This window comes from Carcharhinus amblyrhynchos, chromosome 9 (genome assembly GCF_965287045.1).
Source record: "Carcharhinus amblyrhynchos chromosome 9, sCarAmb.v2.hapA, whole genome shotgun sequence".
Taxonomy (NCBI): domain Eukaryota; kingdom Metazoa; phylum Chordata; class Chondrichthyes; order Carcharhiniformes; family Carcharhinidae; genus Carcharhinus; species Carcharhinus amblyrhynchos.
The window spans coordinates 17212482-17234004 of NC_137332.1; the positions used below are offsets into that span (position 1 = coordinate 17212482).

Consider the following 21523-nt stretch of genomic DNA (forward strand, 5'->3'; position numbering starts at 1 on the left):
GCCAAGAATTATATATTTTAAAAATATAGTTTAACACCGACCTTATATAACACCCATCAGAAAGTTGTGAGGTGACCTGGAAAATTCACTCCACAAATGACTTGGGGAGGCAGTGGAGCAGTGTTTTTTTAACACCGTTTTAGTGACCCAGAGCAAGATCGGGGGACCCAGGTTCAAATCCCACCACGGTAGATGTTGGAATTTGAATTCAATAAAAATCTGGGAATAAAAGTCTATTGATGACCGTGAAATGGCTGTTGTAAAAATCTGACATTTTGAGACTCTTTGAGATCCATTTTGAGACCCTTTGTCGGGTCATTTGGACATAAAACGTCAGCTCTTTTCTCTCGTTATGGACCTGCTGAGACTTTCCAACATTTTCTCTTTTGGTTTCGAATTCCAGCAACTGCAGTAATTTGCTTTTATCCAGTTGTAAAAACCCGTCTTGGTTCACTAATATTCTTTGGGGAAGAAAATCTTACCCGGTCTGGCCTACATGGGACTCCAGAGCCACAGCAATGTGGTTGACTCTCAACCGCCTTCTGAAATGGAGGGATGGGCAGTAAATGCTGGACCCAGCCAGCGATGCCCACATCCCCTAAACAAATTTTTAAAACACAGGCCATCAAAGTTGTGAAACATTTTAATAGAGTGCATAGAGAGAGAATATTTCCTCTTGTGAAAAAGAGCACGACTAGAGACCGTCGATAAAAGATAGTCACCAAGAAATTCAATAGGGAATTCAGAGGAAACACCTTCAGCCAGAGAGCGGTGAGAATGTAGAACTCACTACCTCAGGAAGCAAATAATACGATGCATTAAACGGAAAACTAGACAAAGGTATGAGAAGAGGGAAGAGTGGGTTACGATGATCGACGTAGATGAGGAAATATGGAAGGAGCCTGAAGTTTATTTATTAGTGTCACGAGCAGGTTTACATTAACGCTGCGACGAAGTTACTGTGAGAATCCCCTAGTCGCCACACTCCGGCGCCTGTTTGGGTACACTGAAGGAGAATTTAGCATGGTCAATACACCCTAACTAGCATGTTTCAGATTGTGGGAGGAAACCGGAACATCCGGCAGGAACCCACACAGACATGGGGAGAACGTGCGGATTCCGCACAGGCAGTGACCCAAGCCTGGAATGGAACCTGGGTCGCTGATGCTGTAAGGCAGCAGTGCTAACCACTGTGCCACCGTGCCGCCTTTATATGACAGTGTGGACTGGTGAACTGAATAGTCTGCTGCTGTGCTGTATACTCTCTGTAAATCGCGGCTAATGTTACGCCGTTGTTTAAGAAGGGTGCCAGGCAAAAGGCGGGGAATTATAGGCCGGTTAGTTTAACGTCTGTGGTAGGTAAAATGTTAGAATCCATCATTAAGCAGGAAATTGCGAGGCATCTTGAAGGGAATTGCTTGATAGGGCGGACGCAACACGGTTTCATTAAAGGGAAGTCGTGTCTGACAAATTTACTGGAGTTCTATGAGGATGTGTCTAGGGCAGTGGATAGAGGAGAGCCGGTGGATGTGGTCTTTCTGGATTTTCAGAAGGCGTTTGACAAGGTACCTCACAAGAGGTTATTGCAGAAGGTCAGGGGACATGGAGTTGGGGGTAGGGTGTTAGCGTGGATAGAGGATTGGTTGTCAAATAGGAGGCAGAGAGTGGGGGTCAATGGGTGCTATTCGGATTGGCGGATGGTGACTAGTGGGGTGCCCCAGGGGTCGGTGCTGGGGCCTCAGCTATTTACCATTTATATAGATGATCTGGAGGAGGGAACCGAGTGCAGGGTGTCGAAATTTGCTGATGACACCAAGATTGGGGGAACGGCAAATTGTGCGGAGGGTGTGGAGAGTCTGCAGAAGGATCTAGATAGGCTGGGCGAATGGGCCAGGAAATGGCAAATGGAATTTAATGTTGGCAAGTGTGAGGTGGTCCACTTTGGTAGGAAGAATGGTAGGAAGGACTATTACTTACGGGGCGAAAAACTGCAGCAGGCGACGGTGCAGAGGGACCTCGGGGTCCTTGTGCATGAATCGCAAAAACCCAGCTTGCAGGTGCAGCAGGTGGTCAGGAAGGCGAATGGGATGCTGGCCTTCATAGCGAGGGGGATTGAATATAAAAGTAGGGAGGTCTTGCTGCAGCTGTATAGGGCATTGGTGAGGCCGCAGCTGGAGTACTGTGTGCAGTTTTGGGCGCCGCACCTGCGCAAGGATATTTTGGCCCTGGAGGGAGTGCAGAGGAGGTTTACTAGGCTGATACTGGAGTTGAGGGGATTGAGCTATGAGGAGAGGCTGAATAAACTAGGCTTGTACTCGTTAGAGTTTAGAAGAATGAGGGGAGATCTCATTGAGACGTATAAGATGATGAATGGGATGGATAGGATAGAGGTGGAGAGACTCTTCCCGCTCAAAAAAGACAGTAGGACTAGGGGGCACAGCCTCAAGATAAAGGGGAGGCGATTTAGAACGGAGTTGAGGAGGAACTTCTTCACTCAAAGGGTGGTGAATCTCTGGAATTCTCTGCCCGTTGAAGTGGTGGAGGCTGCCTCGCTAAATATTTTTAAGAAGCGGGTTGATGGGTTTTTGATAAGAGAAGGGATTAAGGGTTATGGGGAGAGGGCGGGAAAGTGGAACTGAGCCACGACAGATCAGCCATGATCTTATTGAATGGCGGGGCAGGCTCGAAGGGCTAGATGGCCTACTCCTGCTCCTATTTCTTATGTTCTTATGTTCTTATGATTATTGTTCTTAAGACAGATAGATTACGCATGTTTGCGCAAACAATTAAACAGAATCAATCTGCTTAGCAACAAAACAACCTCGCATCTTCCAAGAGTTGCTCAGAGAAACTAGGAGTAGGCCATTTGGCCCTTTGGGCCTCCTCTGCCATTCATTACGATCATGGCTGATCATCGAATTCAATATCCTGATCCTATAGAACATCATGTAAAGGAACATCCCAGAGCGCTGGACAAGTGGAATGGACGGGGTGTGAAGGAATTTGAGAATGGAGGTCAAAGGCAAAGACAGAGCAGAGATCTGAATTTGTGTAATGGGAGATATTCAGCTGTGGACTCCCTGCTGCCGCGGGGATTCCTATTACGGCCACGTGTCCGAGAAGTAACACACCCAGCCCGGGAGCTTTCACACATTAATATAAAACCAGCGGCAAGTCACAGTTTCCGGATCCGTGCCCCAGGCTGGTGGTGTACGTTTGCCCAGAAGCGCTCCTGGCTGGAATGGGAATAGTAAGTCTGTCTCACGCATCTCATCTCACCTTCCAGATACATTTCAAATCGCTTCACATAGAATAAGTGACTCTGCAACAAAGTGACTCTGATGTAAATGTGGGCAAATTCGCAGAATCCCTACAGTGCAGAGGGAGGCCATTTGGCCCATCGAGTCTGCACTGACCACAATTCCACCCAGCCCCCCTATCCCATAACCCTACACGTTTACCCTAGCTAGCCCCCCGACACTAAGTGCCGATTTAACACCGCCAATCCACACAACCTGCATGTTTTTGGACTGTGGGGGGGAAACCGGAGCACCTGGAGGAGACCCAGGCAGACACGGGGAGAATGTGCAAACTCCACACAGACAGTGACCCAAGCCGGGAATCGATCCTGGGTCCCTGGCGCTGTGAGGCAGCAGTGCTAACCACTGTGCCACCGTGCCTTCAAAGTTTTTTGAACACAGAGAGGCAATAAAAACGAAATGGTTTGGGAAGAGAATCCCAGAGGATTGAAGAGCAATGGTAATGTTAGACAAACAACAATCCAGAGTTGCAGCCTGGACTGCAAGAAAAGTTTTCCTGAAAAGCGGACAATAACATGCGAGGATTTGGTAACGACCAGCGTCATCTTGGAAATGGCTCAACAAGGAGGATGCCAAAACTGGGAAGTTATAACCAGTAGGAAAAACTGTAAAGACTTAGCTCATCACTCTCAAAAAGAGATGCTTGAGGAGTGACCTAATTCAATGAAACCTTTGATCTTGTGTGGCACCAAGGAGCCCTGTTAAAATTAATGTCAATGGAAATTAGGGGCCCTCTCCATTGGTTGGAGACACACCTGGCACAAAGGAAGCTGGTTGTAGTATCTGGAGGTCAATCATCTCAGTCCCAGGACATCACTGGAGGAGTTCCTCAGGATAGTATCCTAGACCCAACCATCTTCAGCTGCTTCATCAATGATTTTCCATCAACAAAGTGGAGATTTTCACTGATACTACGCAGCGTTCGGTACCATTTGCAACTCTTCAGATGCGTACGGCATGACCTGGAGAATATTTAGGCTTGGGCCAATAAGTGACAAGTAACAACGGCACCAAGTGAGTACAAGGCAATGGCCATCTCCAATAAGGGAGAATCTAACCACCTCCCTTTGACATTCAATGGCATTACCATCGCTGAGACCCCACTAGAAACACATTGGGGGTTACTATTGACTAGAAACTGAATTGGACCAGCCATATAAATACTGTGGCTACTGGAGCAAGTCAGAGGTTAAAAATTCAGCTCTGGACCTCCCGAAAGCCTCTCCAAAATCTACAAAACACAAGTCAGGTGTATGATGGAATACTCTCCACTTGCCTGGGTGGGTGCAGCTCCAACAACACTCAAGAAGCTTGACACCATCCAGGACAAAGTAGCCCACTTGACTGCTACCCCTTCCACAAACATTCATTCCCTACAATATTGATGCATAGTGGCAGCCATGTGTACCATCTACAAGATGCACTACAAGACTCACCAAGGGCAGCACGGTGGCACAGTGGCTAATATTGCTGCTTCACAATGCTAAAGATCCAGGTTTAATTCCCAGCTTGGGTCACTCTGCAGAATCTGCATGTTCTCTCCGTGTCTGTGTGGATTTCCTCCGGGTGCTCTGATTTCATCCCACAGTCCAAAAGATGTGCTGATTTGGTACATTGGCCAATGCTAAATTCTCCCTTAGTGTACCTGAACAGGTGCCAGAATGTGGTGACTAGGGCATTTTTACAGTAACTTCATTGCAGTGTTAATGTAAGCCCATTTATGATGAATAAATAAATAAAACTTTAAAAGGTTCCTTAGGCAGTACCTTCCAAACCTTTACAGACGAGAAGGACAGGGACAGCGGATGCATGGGAACATTACCATCCACATGTTCCCCTCTGAACCACCCTGACTTGGAAATATATTGTCTTTCCCTCAGAGTTGCTGGGTCAAAAACCTGGAACTTCTTCCCTAACATCACTGTAGGTGTATCTACACCTCAGGGACAGCAGTGCTCGAAGAAGGCAGCTCCCCACCACCTTCTCAAGGGCAACTAGGGAAAGGCAATAAATGCTGGCCTAGCCAGTGAAATCTACACCCCGTGAATGAATAATATTCAATCAGTACTCTGTGACTTCAATTCACAGGTTCTCATCATGGTCCAAACCCACTCTACACATTGATTTCCTCATCATTTTATACCCTTGCTCTAGCGACCAAAATCAACCTTGAAACAGTTCCTTAGATTGGAGGATGGCTAATGTAACTGAAAAGGGAGAGAGAACAGGGAACTATAGACCAGAAAGTCAGACATCAAATAGTGGAGAATATTCTAGAATCCATTATCAAATATTTTATAGCAACCACTTGCAAAACAGTGGCAGATTGGACAGAGTCAGCGTGGTTTTGTGGAAGGGAAGTCACGCTTGACAAATCTACTGGAATTCTTTGAGGATGTAATGATTAGAGTTGATGAGGGGGAGCCAGTGCATGTAGCTTATTTGGACTTGCAGAAGACAAAGTCGCACATCAGAGATTAGCGTGTTAAATTAACAGGCGTGGGATTGGGGGTAGTGTGTTGAGATGGGATGAGAAATGGTTGACAGACAGGAAACAAAGAGTAGGAATAAACGGGTCTTTTTCCCAAACTGCAGGCAGTGACTAGTGGAATACCGCAGGGATCAGTGCCGAGACCCCAGTTATTCACAATGTATATTAATGATTTAGATGAGTGAACTGAATGTAATGTCTCTAAATTTGCAGATGACACAGAGCTGGGTGGGAGGGTGAGCTATGAGGAGGATGCAGAGATCTCTCAGTGTGATTTGGGCAGGTTGAGTGAGTGGGCAAATGAATGGCAGATGCAGTATAATTTGGATAAATGTGAGGTTATTCACTTGGTAGTAAAAACAGGAAGGCAGATTATCATCTGAATGGCCATAAATTAGGAGAGGGGAATGTGCAACTAGTCCTGGGTGTCCTTGTTGCTGAAGGTAAGTATGCAAGTGCAGCGGGCGGTAAAAAAGGTAAATGGTATATTGGCCTTCATAGTGAGAGGATTGGACACAGGAGCAGGGATGTCTTGCTGCAATTACACAAGGCGGTACAGTAGCACAGTAGTTAGCACTGCTGCTTCACAGCTCCAGGGTCATGAGTTCGATTCCTGGCTCGGGTCACTGTCGGTGTGGAGTTTGCACATTCTCCTCGTGTCTGCGTGGGTTTCCTCCGGGTACCCCAATTTCCTCCCACAGTCCAAAGATGCGCGGGTTAGGTAGATTGGCCATGCTAAGAAATTGCCCCTTAGTGTTGAGCAATGCGTAGGTTAGAGGGATTAGTGCGTATAATATGTAGGGATATGGGGGTAGGGCCTGGGTGGGATTGTGTGCGGTGCAGACTCGATGGGCCGAAAGGCCTCTTTCTGCACTGTAGGGTTCTAATGATTCTAAGGCCTTGGTGAGACCACACCTGGAGTATTGTGCACAGTTTCGGTCTCCTTGTCTGAGGAAGGATGTTCTTGCTCTAGAGGGAGTGCAGAGAAGGTTTACCAGGCTGATTCCTGGGATAGAGGGACTGATGTATGGAGAGAGATTGCCTAGGTTAGGATTGTATTTGCTGGAGTTCAGAAGAATGAGGGAGGAATCTCATAGAAATCTATAAAATTCTGACAGAACTAGAAAGGTAGATGCAAGGGGAATGTTCCTGATGATACGGCTGTCCAGAACCTGGGGTTGTAGTCTGAGGATACAGGGTCGACCATTTGGGACAGAGATGAGGAGAAATTTCTTCATCTGGGGAATGGTGAGCCTGTGGAATTCACTGCCCACAGCAGCTGTGGCCAAAACATTGTGTGTTTTAGAGAAGGAGTTATATACAGCACTTGGGGCTAAAGGGATCAAAGGCAAGATCACACTATTGAGTTGGATGATCACAATGAATGGCAGAGCAGGCTCGAATGGCCTCCTCCAGCTCCTATTTTCTAACCCCAGCCTGAAACGTCTTTATGTAGGTCGCACTATCAAGTAACGGATGCACTGGGAAAGGCTATAGACCCTCCAGAAAGCAGCATTATCGGGTAATCTCTGTCCTCGGAAGTTCCGCCCTGGTCCAGTATCATTATGCGAGTTTACATCTGACCGCTGGAGTCTCTCCCTTCCGACCAGTCTGTAAACAAACACCCAGCAAGAGATTTCCCCTTTGGTCTGCCCTTCATATCACACACTCAAAACGGAGCTTTGATCCCTCAAATCCCATGGGGCAAATCATTAAGAGCGATATTTTTCTCTGCAGAGCTGGGAACCGTTAGTGAAAACCCACATGAAACAACAGCCTCACAGTCAGACCTTTCATGGCAGGCTGAATGAAACACCTCATCCTTTTGAATTCAGTCCAGCTGTGATTCAAAAGGCGGGGGGGGGGGTAATATTGGGGGTTTTATTCGGTTTTCCAATCTGATACACGGATTTCAAAAAAAAATAACCCGGCCCCGTTGGAGTACAGTTGGAAAATGAGGCAGTTTCTCAGCCTGTGTGAGCTGCCCAGGGAACTTGGCAGAAAGTGGGACTGGTTCCGATGACCCAGCTTCTGTTAAGCCAATCGTGTCGCCCAGAGAGGTGTTCAAATCCCACCCTGAACGGGATTCCTCTGCTAACATCCTCGCCGCCCCCACCCCCAGGTCAATAATATAGCCCTACCCCCAGGCTGACAGTGTAACACCACCCCCCCCCCTCCAGGGTAACAGAGTCATACCACTTCTCAGGGTAACAGTGTGAAACCCCGCAGGGTAACAACCCCCACGGTAACAGTGTGAAACTCCCCAGGGTGACACCCCCCCCCCCCAGGGTAACAGTGTGACACCCTCAGGGTAACAGAGCCCCAGGGTAACAATGTGACACTCCCCCAGGGTTACAGTGTGACAGCCCACCAGGGTTACAGTGTGACAGCCCCCCAGGGTTACAGTGTGACAGCCCCCCAGGGTTACAGTGCGACAGCCCCCCCAGGGTTACAGTGCGACAGCCCCCCCAGGGTTACAGTGTGACAGCCCCCCCAGGGTTACAGTGTGACACCCCCCAGGGTTACAGTGTGACAGCCCCCCAGGGTTACAGTGCGACAGCCCCCCAGGGTTACAGTGTGACACCCCCCAGGGTTACAGTGCGACAGCCCCCCCAGGGTTACAGTGTGACAGCCCACCAGGGTTACAGTGTGACACCCCCCAGGGTTACAGTGTGACAGCCCACCAGGGTTACAGTGTGACACCCCACCAGGGTTACAGTGTGCCACTCCCCCAGGGTTACAGTGTGACAGCCCACCAGGGTTACAGTGTGACACTCCCCCAGGGTTACAGTGTGATACTCCCCCAGGGTTACAGTGTGACACTCCCCCAGGGTTACAGTGTGACAGCCCCCAGGGTTACAGTGTGACACCCCCCAGGGTTACAGTGTGACACTCCCCCAGGGTTACAGTGTGACACCCCCCAGGGTTACAGTGTGATACTCCCCCAGGGTTACAGTGTGACACCCCCCAGAGTTACAGTGTACAATGCAGCTCCCATTCACAGTGCCAGCCTCACAGTGAACCCAATCCCTTCCCCCTCCCCTGGATCGCGGGTTTAGGGGAAGTTACAGAGAATCCCTTTGGCTTCCGGCACCGTCTCTCACTGAAAGGACTGGGGTGGGATTTTTCATGATGTGGGTATGCCGGCGTTGGACTGGCGTAAACACAGTAAAAAATTTTTCAGCAGGCGGTTTGAATCTGGAGCAAGGGTTATTTTCGCTCCATCGACATCATTCCTGAGCAAGAAGACGCTGCTTGGACCCAGAGCCCATCTGACACTAATAATACCCCAAAGTCTGCGTGGAAACCGAATGGAAAGTTCCCATGACAACCTCGCCAGTTATTTTAAGGATCAAAAGGCCGCTTGCCAGCGCACATTGCTTAATATATTGTGTAGCTGAACAAGTGCGTGAATGTCAGACTCAACATGTAACCGCCAGTCCCTCAAACTCTCCAACAGTTCACCCTGTACACCCCAAGTACAGTCTGCATCGAGCCTTCTCCTCTGCACACAGCAAATGCAAACTTTACACAAAAAACCCTGGAATCAACAGTCCCCATTCACAAAACCATTGTCCCAGTTCACATCTTGTTAAATACATCAACTCTCAGTGTTGTAGCTCCAGTTAGCCTGGGAGATCTTTCGACACTATGTTTTGCCTCCCGGAATAGTTCCTCACTAATATAACTGCCTGGCTGTTTCCCGTGTCTTGACAGTTAAGAATTCACAAGTACATACCTTGCCTCCTCCAATGTACGAGTTCCTGTAGAAACAGCACAGGGCGGCCGAGAGAGCTCGTAAAATGCTGCATCTCTCAGTCATTGTGGAAGATCTGGAGTCCGCTACTTGGTGTGGAATACACAAGACCCCGTTAACACTGGGAGTTTTAAAAGCAAGGAAAGCTTGGCTGGGCTATCTCACAGCTGGGACTCGGTCTACACTTCCTCCCTCCCCCCCCCCTCCCGCCGCTCTCCCTCCCCACGCCAACGCTGCAGCTCACTCAGCGAATCTGCGGGGGTCCCTCCTATACCGAGCTGGCACACTCCACACTGAACAGTCCATGTATGGAAAGCTGCTCTCCTCATGTGATCCCCACTGGAAAACAACCCTCTCCAGCATCTGGGAAGAGCCTTGGAAGTGAGGAGCGTTTAATTACAGCCCTGGTGGAAGCGTCAGTCACTCCCACCACCCAACCCCTCCCCTCTACACTCCTTCTTAGCTCCTCACCTGAAACACCATGTTGAGGAACCTTTATACCCCTCTGCAGTCTCTGGAAGGACGGTGCTGTGTGCTGAACCGTAAGAAGCTAAGGCTGATAACTCCCCTGGTTACGAGGATAACTGAAGGTTGGGTCGGACTATCTGAAGTTTTAGCATTCTGAACCACTGACTCATCCGAAATATGCAGAGGACACCTCACCCCAATATCATCCTCCCCCTAATGAACTGGCTAATTGTCGGCTGGATAGATCTGAAAGCAGTGTGAACTTTAAAAAAAGTAACAAAACCGGATTCCTCTTCAGAAACTGCCATCAGCGTGAGCTACCGAAAAATAATTACTACCCAAGATCAAATGAAACCCCAACTCCACACATTACATTTTCCCTTCAAGCTAATTATTAACAAAAAGGCACACGCACAGAAGGCTGGATTCAGTAGAAAGGGAATTCACACATTTGTAATTATACAGAATGTTAACTGTAAATAATTAGCCAGAAACACCCTGGCTCATGTGTAAATAAGTGTGGTACTGTAATGCAGGGGTCACTCTTTATTTCACTCCCAAGTTCCAGTCTTTTGGTACAGGTTGACCCATTCTTCGGTGACTGGCAGCACAGTGGTTGGCACTGCTGCCTCACAGCACCAGGGACTTGAGTTCGATTCCGGCCTCGGGTGACTGTGTGGAGTTTGCACATTCTCCCCGTGTCTGCGTGGGTTTCCTCCGGGTGCTCCGGTTTCCTCCCACGGTCCGAAGATGTGCGAGTTAGGTGGATCTTCTGTGCTGAATTGCCCCTTAGTGTCCAAAGATGTGTAGGGTGGGGGGATTGGTGGGTAAATTTGTGGGGGTATGGGCTTGGGAAACGTGCTCTTTAGGAGAGTTCGTGCAGACTTGATGGGCCGAACGGCCTTCTTCTGCACTGTTGGGGTTCTATGATCACAGTTCAGAAGATGCATTCCATTATACCCCAGCACAGAGTGAAATTCTTTCCATCACCAGCACTTCATCTATCTGAGGTTTGAAAGAATATTTTGTCACCCAGCTGACAGCTGTAATCACTCTTTACTTGAAGAGATTTTTTACTGATGTTCTATCTAAAATCACCTACCACCAGCTTCAGTCTATTCCCCTCATCACCCTGGGTCATGTAATTATAGTTTTCAAGGAGTTAGATATAACTCTTAGGGCCAAGGGGATTGAAGGATATGGCATGGGGGGTGGGGGTGGGAGTGGGAGTGAGGGAAGGATCAGGTTACTGAGTTGAATGATCATAATGAATAACAGAGCAGGCTTGAAGGGCAAAATGGCCTCCTCTTACTCCTATTTTCTATGTTGTTGTGAACTGGGAGCCACTCAACCTTTTGAATCTGTTCTGTCCTTTGACAAGCTCATGGTTGATGTTACTGTAGCCTGAACTCTACTTTCCAGCCTGTCTCTCTGACTCAGAGTCACAGAGTCATACAGGTTTACACCATGGAAACAGACTCCTCGGCGCAACTTGTCCATGTTGCCCTTTTTTTAAACCCCTAAGCTAATCCCAATTTCCTGCATTTGGCCCATATCCCTCTATACCCATCTTACCCATGTAACTGTCTAAATACTTTTTAAAAGACAAAATTGTACCTGCCTCTACTACTACCTCTGGTAGCTTGTTCCAGACACTCACCATCTTCTGTGTGGAAAAATTGCCCCTCTAGACTCTTTTGTATCTCTCCCCTCTCACCTTAAAGCTATGTTCTCTAGTTTTAGACTCCCCTACCTTTGGGAAAAGATATTGACTATCTAGCTGGTCTATGCCCTTCATTATTTTATAGACCTCTATGAGAAACCCCTCAGCCTTCTATGCCCTTCTATACCAATGTCTTGTACAACTTTAACAAGATGTCACAACTCCTGTATTCAATGTTCTGACCAATGAAACCAAGCATGCCGAATGCCTTCTTCACCACTTTGTCCACCTGTGACTCCACTTTCAAGGAGCTATGAACATGTACTCCTAGATCTCTTTGTTCTGTAACTCTCCCCAGTGCCCTCCCATTAATTGAGTAAGTCCTGCCCTGGTTCAATCTACCAAAATGCATCACCTCGCATTTATCTAAATTAAACTCCATCTGCCAATTGTCAGCCCACTGGCCCAATCGATCAAGATGATGGTGCAGTCCAAGATAACCTTCTTCACTGTCCACTATGCCGCCAGTCTTGGCATCATCTGCAAACTTACTAACCATGCCTCCTATATTCTCATCCAAATCATTAATATAAATGACAAATAACAGTGGACCCAGCACTGATCCCTGAGGCACACCACTGGTCACAAGTCTCCAGTTTGAAAAACAAACCTCTACAACCATCCTCTGACTTTTGTCATCAAGCCAATTTTCTATCTATTTAGCTACCTTATGCTGGATCCTGTGAGATTTAACCTTATGCAACAACCTACCATGTGGTACCTTGTCAAAGTCACTCCTGTGGATTGAGTTCACTGGGGCCTGATAGGTATTACTAGGAGTGCTGGATTGTCAGAAGTGCCATTTGGCAGCTGAGACGTTAAGCAGAGTTCCTCATTGCCTCTTTGGGTGGATTAAAGTTTATATTTATTAGTGTCACAAATAGGCTTACATGTGATAATATTTGATTGAAGGCTCACTGCAATGAAGTTACTGTGAAAATCCTCTAATCACCACATTCCAGCTCCTGTTCGGATACACTGAGGGAGAATTTAGCACGGTCAATGCACCCTAACCAGCATATCTTTCAGACTGTGGGAGGAAACTAGAGCACCCAGAGGAAACCTGCACAGACACGGGGAGAATGTGCAGACTCCACATAGACAGTGACCCAAGCTGGGAATTGAACCTGGATCTCTGGTGCTGTGAGGCAGCAGTGTTAACCACTGTGCCACCGTGCCACCCATATGAAAGGTCTCAGTGTTGTTTGGGGAAATTCAGGAGTGTTGTCCTGGTTAATGGTGACCCATCAACCTTTGATTCCCCAAGATGGCACCGTGACTTCTTGCAAACTGCGCCCAGCATAGCTTCTAATTCTTTTACTCCTGTTCTATGCTTCTAAAACTTCCTTCTAACTCTTTCAAACTCTAACAATCTTTAATTCAATCTCTTATGACTGTAACATTACATTCTGCACTCTCTCATTTCCTTCTCTATGAACGGTATGCTTTGTCTGTACAGCGTGCAAGAAACAACAGTTTTCATTGTATCCCAGTACATGTGACAATAATGAATCAACTCAAATCAAACATTATCACAGCAGAATAACTGGCTAATTCCCTCAATGCTTTATATGGGAGCTTGCTGTGTACAAATTGGCTGTTATCTGCCTGCGTAATAACCTTCAAAAGTAATTCATTGGTTGTATATTGCCCTTTTAGGGTAGAGGGTATCTTGTGGATATAAAAGATGCTGCAATCTGCATATCCATCTTTTTATTTATATCAGTCTAATACTTCTCTAATTTGAGCAGAAAAGTTTAAGTAACTTCTGTTGAAGAAATTTCTGCCCTCACACTCACCCAAACTAAACGATGAAGCTGTATAACATTTTATTACATTCCCATTACCATTTCAGTGCCCAGTTATTACCTACAGACACACACACACACATATACACACGCGCGCACACACATATATACATTTCAGAAAAAAGTATCAGATCATGGGGTGATGTTTAAAATAATGAGAGAATGGAACAGAGTAGCTAGAGCAGACTATTTGAGAGAGTTGGAGGTACCACAGATACAAAACTAAATACAAGAGTGCAGCAGTAATATCTCCATACGCAGTGCTGTGAATTGATAACAAAGCAGAAACTCTTTCCACATTAGACAGGTTGGCTGGACAGAGGGACCGGGAGGGTAAATGTAATTCTACCTGTTAGATTGTGTGGAGTGTAAAGGTCAGATTTATTGGGCTAAATGGCTATGTTGTAACTTCTATGTATTCCTTCATACCATAATAATTAGAATTGGAATGCTCCTAAGCAGATGTGCTTGGAATACTTTACAATGAATCATTCTTCTAAAATGTTAAGAACTTATACTCATTGCTATATATATTGACAAGATTATTATTCCATTATTCCAGGACTGTCTAATACCAGTACAGGGCAGCACAGAGGATAGCACTGCTGTCTCACAGCACCAGGGACCTGAATTCAATTCCAGCCTTGGGTCACTGTCTGTGTGGAGTTTGCACGTTCTCCCCGTGTCTGCATGGGTTTCATCCAGGTGCTCCGGTTTCCTCCCACACTCCAAAAGATGTGCTGGTTGGGTGGATTGCCTATACACAATTACCCCTTAGTGTCCCAAAATGTGTAGATTTGGGGGATTAGCAGGGTAAATATGTGGGGTTATGGGGATAGGGCCTGGGTGGGATGCTCTGTTGGAGAGTCAGTGTAGACTCAATGGGCTGAGTGGCCTCCTTCTACATTGTAGGAACTCCCAAGCCTGCACCCTGTACCAGCTAGCTTACGGACAAGGGCAGCAGATGCAAAAGAATATGACAACCTCAATGTTCCCCCCCGATTTACACTCCCTGCTTTGAAACAGGGTTACTGCGCCTTCGTCATCACTGGGTCAAAATCCTGGAATTCCCTTCCCAGCAGCACTGTGTGTTCACATGGACTGCAGTGGTTCAAGAGGTGACACAGTAAATGCTGGCCTGGCCAGTGATGTCCACATTCCTTGAAAGGGAATAAAAATGTGCAGCTGATGTGTGTTTTACATGTTGATTACCATTTTGGAAGTAAATAAGGTAGCAATAGTCTATTAGGTAGCAGGACAAACCAAGATTCCACCTGATCTCATCAGTTTCTGATCAGCAGGGTAAGTTACCATTGACCTTACTGTACTTGCTTCGGAAGGTTGACAGGTTTTGAATTTCCAGGTTAATGATTGAGGCAGTAACTACTTCCACATTCCGAGTTAGATTGAAAACGGCTTAAAGTGCCTTTAGGAACTTGAGGGTAAGTGTTATCACAACTATTTGCTGGCGTGGAGCGTAAAAGGTTGATGAAATGTTGTCTTGAAGCCAATTCAATCCCAATTCATCCCATTTAACCCCTGCACACCCTCTCAGGATGGTAGTCAGTGAAGAGCTGAAAGGTTAGAGCCGTCACGAGACACAAAGGAAATCAAAAGAATTCCTCACGACTGATCCAATCCTGTCTGACAGGTTAGTTCAGTGGTGACGCAGGGGAGGCAGCGTCAAAATGATAATGTCACTGAGTTAGTAATGTTTAAAGTTTATTTACTACCATCACAAGTAGGCTTGCATTAACACCGCAATGAAGTTACTGTAGCTACATTCTGGCACCTGTGTGGGTACACTGAGGGAGGATTTGCATGGCCAATGCACCTAACCAGCATGTCTTTCGGACTGTGGGAAGAAACCAAAGCATCCAGAGGAAACCCACGCAGACACAGGGAGAACGTGCAGACTCCACACAGTGATCCAAGCTGGGAATCGAACCCGGGTCCCTGGCACTGTGAGGTAGCAGGGCTAACCATTGTGCTACCGTGCCATCCAGAAAGGGAAATGTCAGGAGTGGTATAACCCAGAGTCCTAGGTCAATGCGCTGGAGACACAGGTTCCAATCCCATCATGGCAGCTGGTGAAATTTAAAATCTGCAAATGTAAAGCTAGTCCCAGTAATGGTGATCAAGAAACTAGCGTCGATTGTCATTAGTGGACCATCTGGTCCACTAATGTCCTTTAGGGAAGGAAATCTGCCTTCCTTACCTGGTCTGGCCTACATGTGACTCCAGAGCTACAGCAATGTAACAGATGGACAAGAAATACTGGTCTTGCCAGTAACTCCCACTGCCCAACAAATAAAAATATATATTTGGGTTTGGCTGGTCTACCATACTCCAGACACTGTTGATGAGCGACCCCACTCAACTTATTAATTAGACATATTCTAACGTGGTTACAGATAATCCTGCAAAATATCCTACAGAGGAGATGTCCTCTTCTAAGTAAGCAATGAGCAGTCGGTATGCATTTGGGAGTCCCTTAGTGTCCCAAAATGTGCAGGTTAGGTGGATTAGTCATAGTAAATGTGCAGGGTTACAAGGATAGAGCCAAGGGGAGGAAGGGTCTGGGTGAGAGTCGTTGCAGGCTCGATGGGCCAAATGGTCTCTTTCTGCACTGCAGGGATTTTATGGATTAAAATGTAGTCTTTTTGATTTTTTGGGGTGAAAGCGTGAATCGAATGTGCCTGAGGACTTATCAAAACTGGGATGAGTGATAAATGCCGACAGCTGTTACATACCAAAACTGGAGTTAAGAATTGGGGAGAGCCAGTGATACTTACAACGGGGGAGTATTTCTCAAAGAAAGCTATTTCATTGAATAGTTGCACTGATCCATTTAAGGGAGAGCAAGATATCTACAGCTTCTTCTCCCTGCTCTCTGCCCAAGGTATTGAGAGGTTGTTTCTCCTTGTGGGAGAGTCTTGGAGCAGAGGGCATAATCTCAGAGTAAGCGGTCGCCTATTTAAGACAGAGATGAGGAAGAATTTCTTCTCTCAGAGGGTGGTGAATCTGTGAAACTGCAGAGAGCTGTAGACGTGAAGTATATTCAAGGCCGAGATAGACAGATTTTTAATCAGTAAGGGAATCGAATATTACGGGGATAAGACGGAAAGGTGGAGTTGTGGATTATCACATCAGATCAGTCAATGCTCTTTGAATGGCAGTGGGTCAGAATTGACGGGACGAATGGCCTTCTTCTGCTCCTACGACTTATGGATCTCTACCATGGTCTGGGCAAGAAAGGAGGCACTGGATCCATTACAGCCAGAATGGGGATCGAACCCCATGCTTTGGTAGCAATCTGATCCATACCAACCATCCAGCCAACTGACCAAACCACCCCCCTCAACAAGTCCAAATTGCTGCGACGCTTTTATCTGCATGTTGGAGCTGGAACCATGAATTATAGAAAATCATAGAAATCCTACAGTACAGAGAGAGGCTATTCGGCCCATTGAGTCTGCATCGACCATAATCCTACCCAGGCCCTCCCCCAAATCCCTACACATTTTACCCACTAATCCTTCTAACCTACACATCTCAGAACACTAAGGGTCAATGTAGCATAGCCAATCAACCTAACCCGCACATCTTTGAATGTTGATGGTGGAAGCTCCAATTTTCTTTCCAAGAAGCTCTCCCACGGTTACCGCCAACCACGTGTTGGAAGGATTTCCACGTTGACACTTGGCCAGGTTGATGGTGTAGTGAACGCACCTTCCTTGGCCATCAAGCCCTAGAGTGGGACTCGAACCCAGAGCTTCTGGATTAGAGGCAGGGTCGCTGCCCACTGTACCACAGGAGTTCCAGATCTGTACATAAGGGCATAAAAAACACAAGAAATAGGAGGAGTGGATCATAAGGCCTGTCAATCCTGCTGCAACATTCAATACAAACATGGCCTGATCATTGGCCTCAGCCTCCAGCTTCCTGCCTGCTCCCCATACATCCCCGATTCCTGAGGGGACAAAAATCTGTCCATCTTAGACTTAATTATGTGCAACAATAGGGTAGAGAGAATTCCAAAGATTCACAGATCTCTGGGTGAAGAAATTTCTTATCTCTGCCGTAAATGATTTATCCTGAGACAATATCCATTGTTTTAGCTTCTTCAACCAATGAAGCAGCCTGCCAAGCCCATTCAGAATCTTGTATTTTTCACTGAGATCACCTTACCCCACAGAGCAGAGACCCAGTTTCCTCAGTCTCATATCAGAGTACAACCCCCTGACCCCAACCTAGTGAACGCTGAGAGAGAAAGGATTGGAAGGATATGTTGATGGATGAATGAAGGTGGAAAAGACTTGTGTGAAGCATAAACTCCTGTTTGGACCCGTCGGGATGTTTAAGTTCTTAGATAATTCTACGTAAGATATTCAAAGCTTGCTCAACAGATATAGCAGTTTGCAAGACAGTTGGCTGATAGCATGTTGACTATCAGCGAAGTTAATGGTGCTAGAGTTAAGAGAGGTGATGGAATGGATAGGTGTAGATTCAGGAGCTGACAGAGCAGAGATGTACAGAATATGCTGGACAATCCTCTCCAGAACGAGAAATGCAGAAAGAACTACAAGTGACATGTGCTAATGGAGATTCACATGACAGGAGCAGGAATTCAGCTCCAGACATCAGTGGGCCTTTACTGAACTTCCAGTGTGAATTCCCAACTTTGCAAGCTTCTGCACTGAGTGTTAATTCATTAAATCTGTCTCGAGAGAGAGAGACAGAGAAACAGAGACAGAGAGCCAGACAGAGATAGCCAGACACACAGAGCGACATGCACATACAGAGTCATACAGAGAGAGTCACACAGGGAGAGTCACAGAGAGAGAGAGAGAGAGACACAGAGTGAGAGACAAAGAGAGAGACAGAGGGAGACATACATAAACACCCAGAGTGACCCAGAGAGAGAGAGACAAAGAGAGACAGACAGAGAGAGGAAAAACAATTTTCCATATACTTGTGAGACAATGTCAGGAAACTGTGGGCAGAAGTACTTCATTGCCTGCAAAACACTTTGGAGCATCCTGCAGTTATGAAATGCACCATATGAATGCAAGGCTTCCTTTCCTTTCTTTACTTTTTCTACAATTATTCACCCATTATTTGGATTGCGAGCTTGCATTCAAAAAAATCAGCCCAAACTTGGAGTTGCTGCTAAAGATGATGGTAAATAACAAGTTTTCCCATTACACTTGAGCAGAAGTTACTTTTCCCACATCCAGGGCTCAAAGAGACCTTCAGACATGCACACAAAAGGATCAGACAAACATCTGATTTTAGATCTCCCTGCACTTGGGCTAATTACAGCTCTAGTTCAATGCACTTCAGTACATTCTGTAACATAAACTACGATAGCTGAATTCAGGGACACACCCGGACCATCAGCTCATACCAAGCGTGACTGGTGTACCAGGAAGTTTTTAATGTGTTCCACCCAAGTATTTGCTGAAACTGCCTCCTCCTTGTAGCTTTCCCATTGTAGCAGAAAATGGGAGAGCTGCTTTCTGGCCCTTTGCCATTATACAAAAAAAAACATGTTTATACAAGGTGCCTAATAAAATAGATGTTGCTCATTATTTAAACGTGCCAGGAGCTTCTGAACAAGCTAGTGAAGTGAATCAACTGCTAACCCATCAGTAGCAGACGGATAACCACAAACACACGATTATACCTTCATCGGGGGGGGCGGGGGGGACTGCACAAAGGCTTAGAACAAGAAACAACACAAACCAAAAACACAGAGATGCTCTGAATATTTGAATACTGTTACTGCCCTGCATCGACCTATTTCTTGGTGTGACCTTGCGACCCACACAAGCTGCAAAGTGGGCAAGGAAATGACATTTAATCACAGGAGGCAGATGGTTGACGCAAACGGCAACACCGTCGTGTTCGTTCATTCAAACAGGTCATTAGTGATAAGTGCTTTTTGGCGGAATTTAGTGTGTCCCAATTTGACTCCTTAAAAGGAGCAGCGAAGGCTAATGGAGGGTGAGGTCTTCTGGGAGCTTTCTCAGTCTGAATCCATTGATGATGCTGCTTAACAATTACCCAATCAATCAGGAAGATTGGAGGAGGAGGAGGAGGAGGTAACCCTTTCCTCTGCCACTATTCCGGGAGATCTGTGACCTGACTGCATAAACTCGCCTTTGGTCCAAATCCTTTCATTCCTTTTGGTTAACAATCTGAGGCCTAAAATAAAACAATCTATCATCAATTATCATTTACCGTAGGAAGTTTCTAACTTCTACCAACCTTTGTAAAAGTGTTCCCTAATCACACTCAGAATTTTACAACATGGAGACTGGCCCTTCAGCCCAACTTGTCCATGCTGCCCAGTTTTTAGCACTAAGCCAGTCCCAATTGCCCATGTTTGGCCCATACCCCTCTACACCAATCTTACCCGTATAACTGTCTAAACGCTTTTTAAAAGACAAGATTGTACCTGCCTCTACTACTACCTCTGGCAGCTTGTTCCAGACACTCACCACCCTCTGTGTGAAAAAATTGCCCCTTTGGGCCCTTTTGTATCTCTCCACTCTCACCTTAAACCTATGCCCTCTAGTTTTAGACTCCCCTACCTTTGGGAAAAGATATTGACGATCTAACTGATCTATGCCCCTCATTATTTTATAGCCTTCTATAAGATCACCCCTAAGCCTTCCACGCTCCAGGGAAAAAAGTCCCACTCTATCCAGCCTCTCCTTATAACTTAAACCATCAAGGCCCAGCAGCTTCCTAGTAAGATCTGGCTCAAAAAGTTTAGGTTATGTGCTCTGCTCCTAGACCAGAAATAGCTTCTTCCTCTCTGCCCTATCAACTCCCCTTAACACTATGTGAACTTTGAACTCAGGGCACAGTTGAGCATCAACCACATTGCTCTGGAGTCACATGTAGGCCAGAGCAGGTAAGGACAAAAGATTTCCTTCCCTAAAGGGCATTAGTGAACCAGAAGGGTTTTTACAACAATGGTTACATGGCCATCATTAAACTTTTAATTCCAGATTTTTATTGAGTTCAAATTTCGCCATCTGTTATGGTGAAATTTGAACCCGGGTCCCCAGAACATTACTCTGGGTCTCTGGATTACTAGTCCAGTGACAATACCACTATGTCACTGCATCCCCTAATGTTCGTTAGCACTCCTCCAGGAGTGTTTGGAAGTACTTAATACACCAAGAACTATACAGATATTGCCATGAAGTTTGGGCCAACAATGTTTGTGTGTCCAACTACACGAGCCTTGCAGTTATTGTGGCTTTTTTCAATGGTAAGAATTTTCCCCATTGGAAATTTCTTGCCATTAGCACGGAAACGCTTCAGGGTAAAGGGACATCAACTGGGAGTGGGAAGATGGGAAGGATCGGGGCCTGACTGAGAGGGGTTAAGAGAAAGCAGGATTTCGTGCTAGTAAGCCATTTATTAGTAACAGAGGAGAAATGCAAGAAGAGTTCTGGTTGAGAGCAAATTTTTAATTTGGAAATGTCACAGGAAAGTTCATTGCGACTCTGGCTAGTGGGCTGGTGCCAATTTCTTTCTGCTCCATTGCAACACTGAGAACAAGCAAAATGGTCCAGAAATAACTGGCACGTAGGCTGGTATCACTGTAGGCAGGACCCAAAGTTACTGCCCTAGAGCCTTGGGCTGCTGGGCACTCTTTAATCCCAGTATTATCCCACAGGAATATCCCACTCAACAGGGACATGTTCATTGCCATCCGTCACACTTGTCAAGAATGCTGCCTCAACATTGGCAGTCACCTTTTCTAAGAAGGCGACTAGAAGTACTTCATTCACCGTAAAGCTTGCCCACATGTCCTGAGGTGACGAAAGGTGCCATTTAAATGCAAATCTTTAAAGTTGGAATAAAATCAGTCGGCAGACTGGGCTGGACCAGTCGAGTTAACAGGATGATTTTACATTGGAATGAATGTTGGAA

At 46.3% G+C, this 21523-nt stretch overlaps 1 protein-coding gene across 4 annotated transcripts in view; it reads right to left on the reverse strand.

Annotated features, from left to right (window-relative positions):
• The window catches only part of bcar3 (BCAR3 adaptor protein, NSP family member), a 183468-nt gene that overhangs the window by 41202 nt on the left and 120743 nt on the right, over positions 1–21523 (reverse strand). Inside the window, exon 1 of one of the 4 annotated variants that reach the window (XM_080195246.1) lies at positions 10040–10177. The exons of 2 other annotated variants lie outside the window; for them this stretch is intronic. In XM_080195246.1, the coding sequence (XP_080051372.1) occupies positions 10040–10051 (12 nt within the window). In that variant the 5' untranslated portion in view covers positions 10052–10177. Of the gene's footprint in view, positions 1–9550; positions 9748–10039; positions 10178–21523 lie in introns of those variants that run through there. One more of the 4 variants, XM_080195245.1, reaches the window with a different exon arrangement.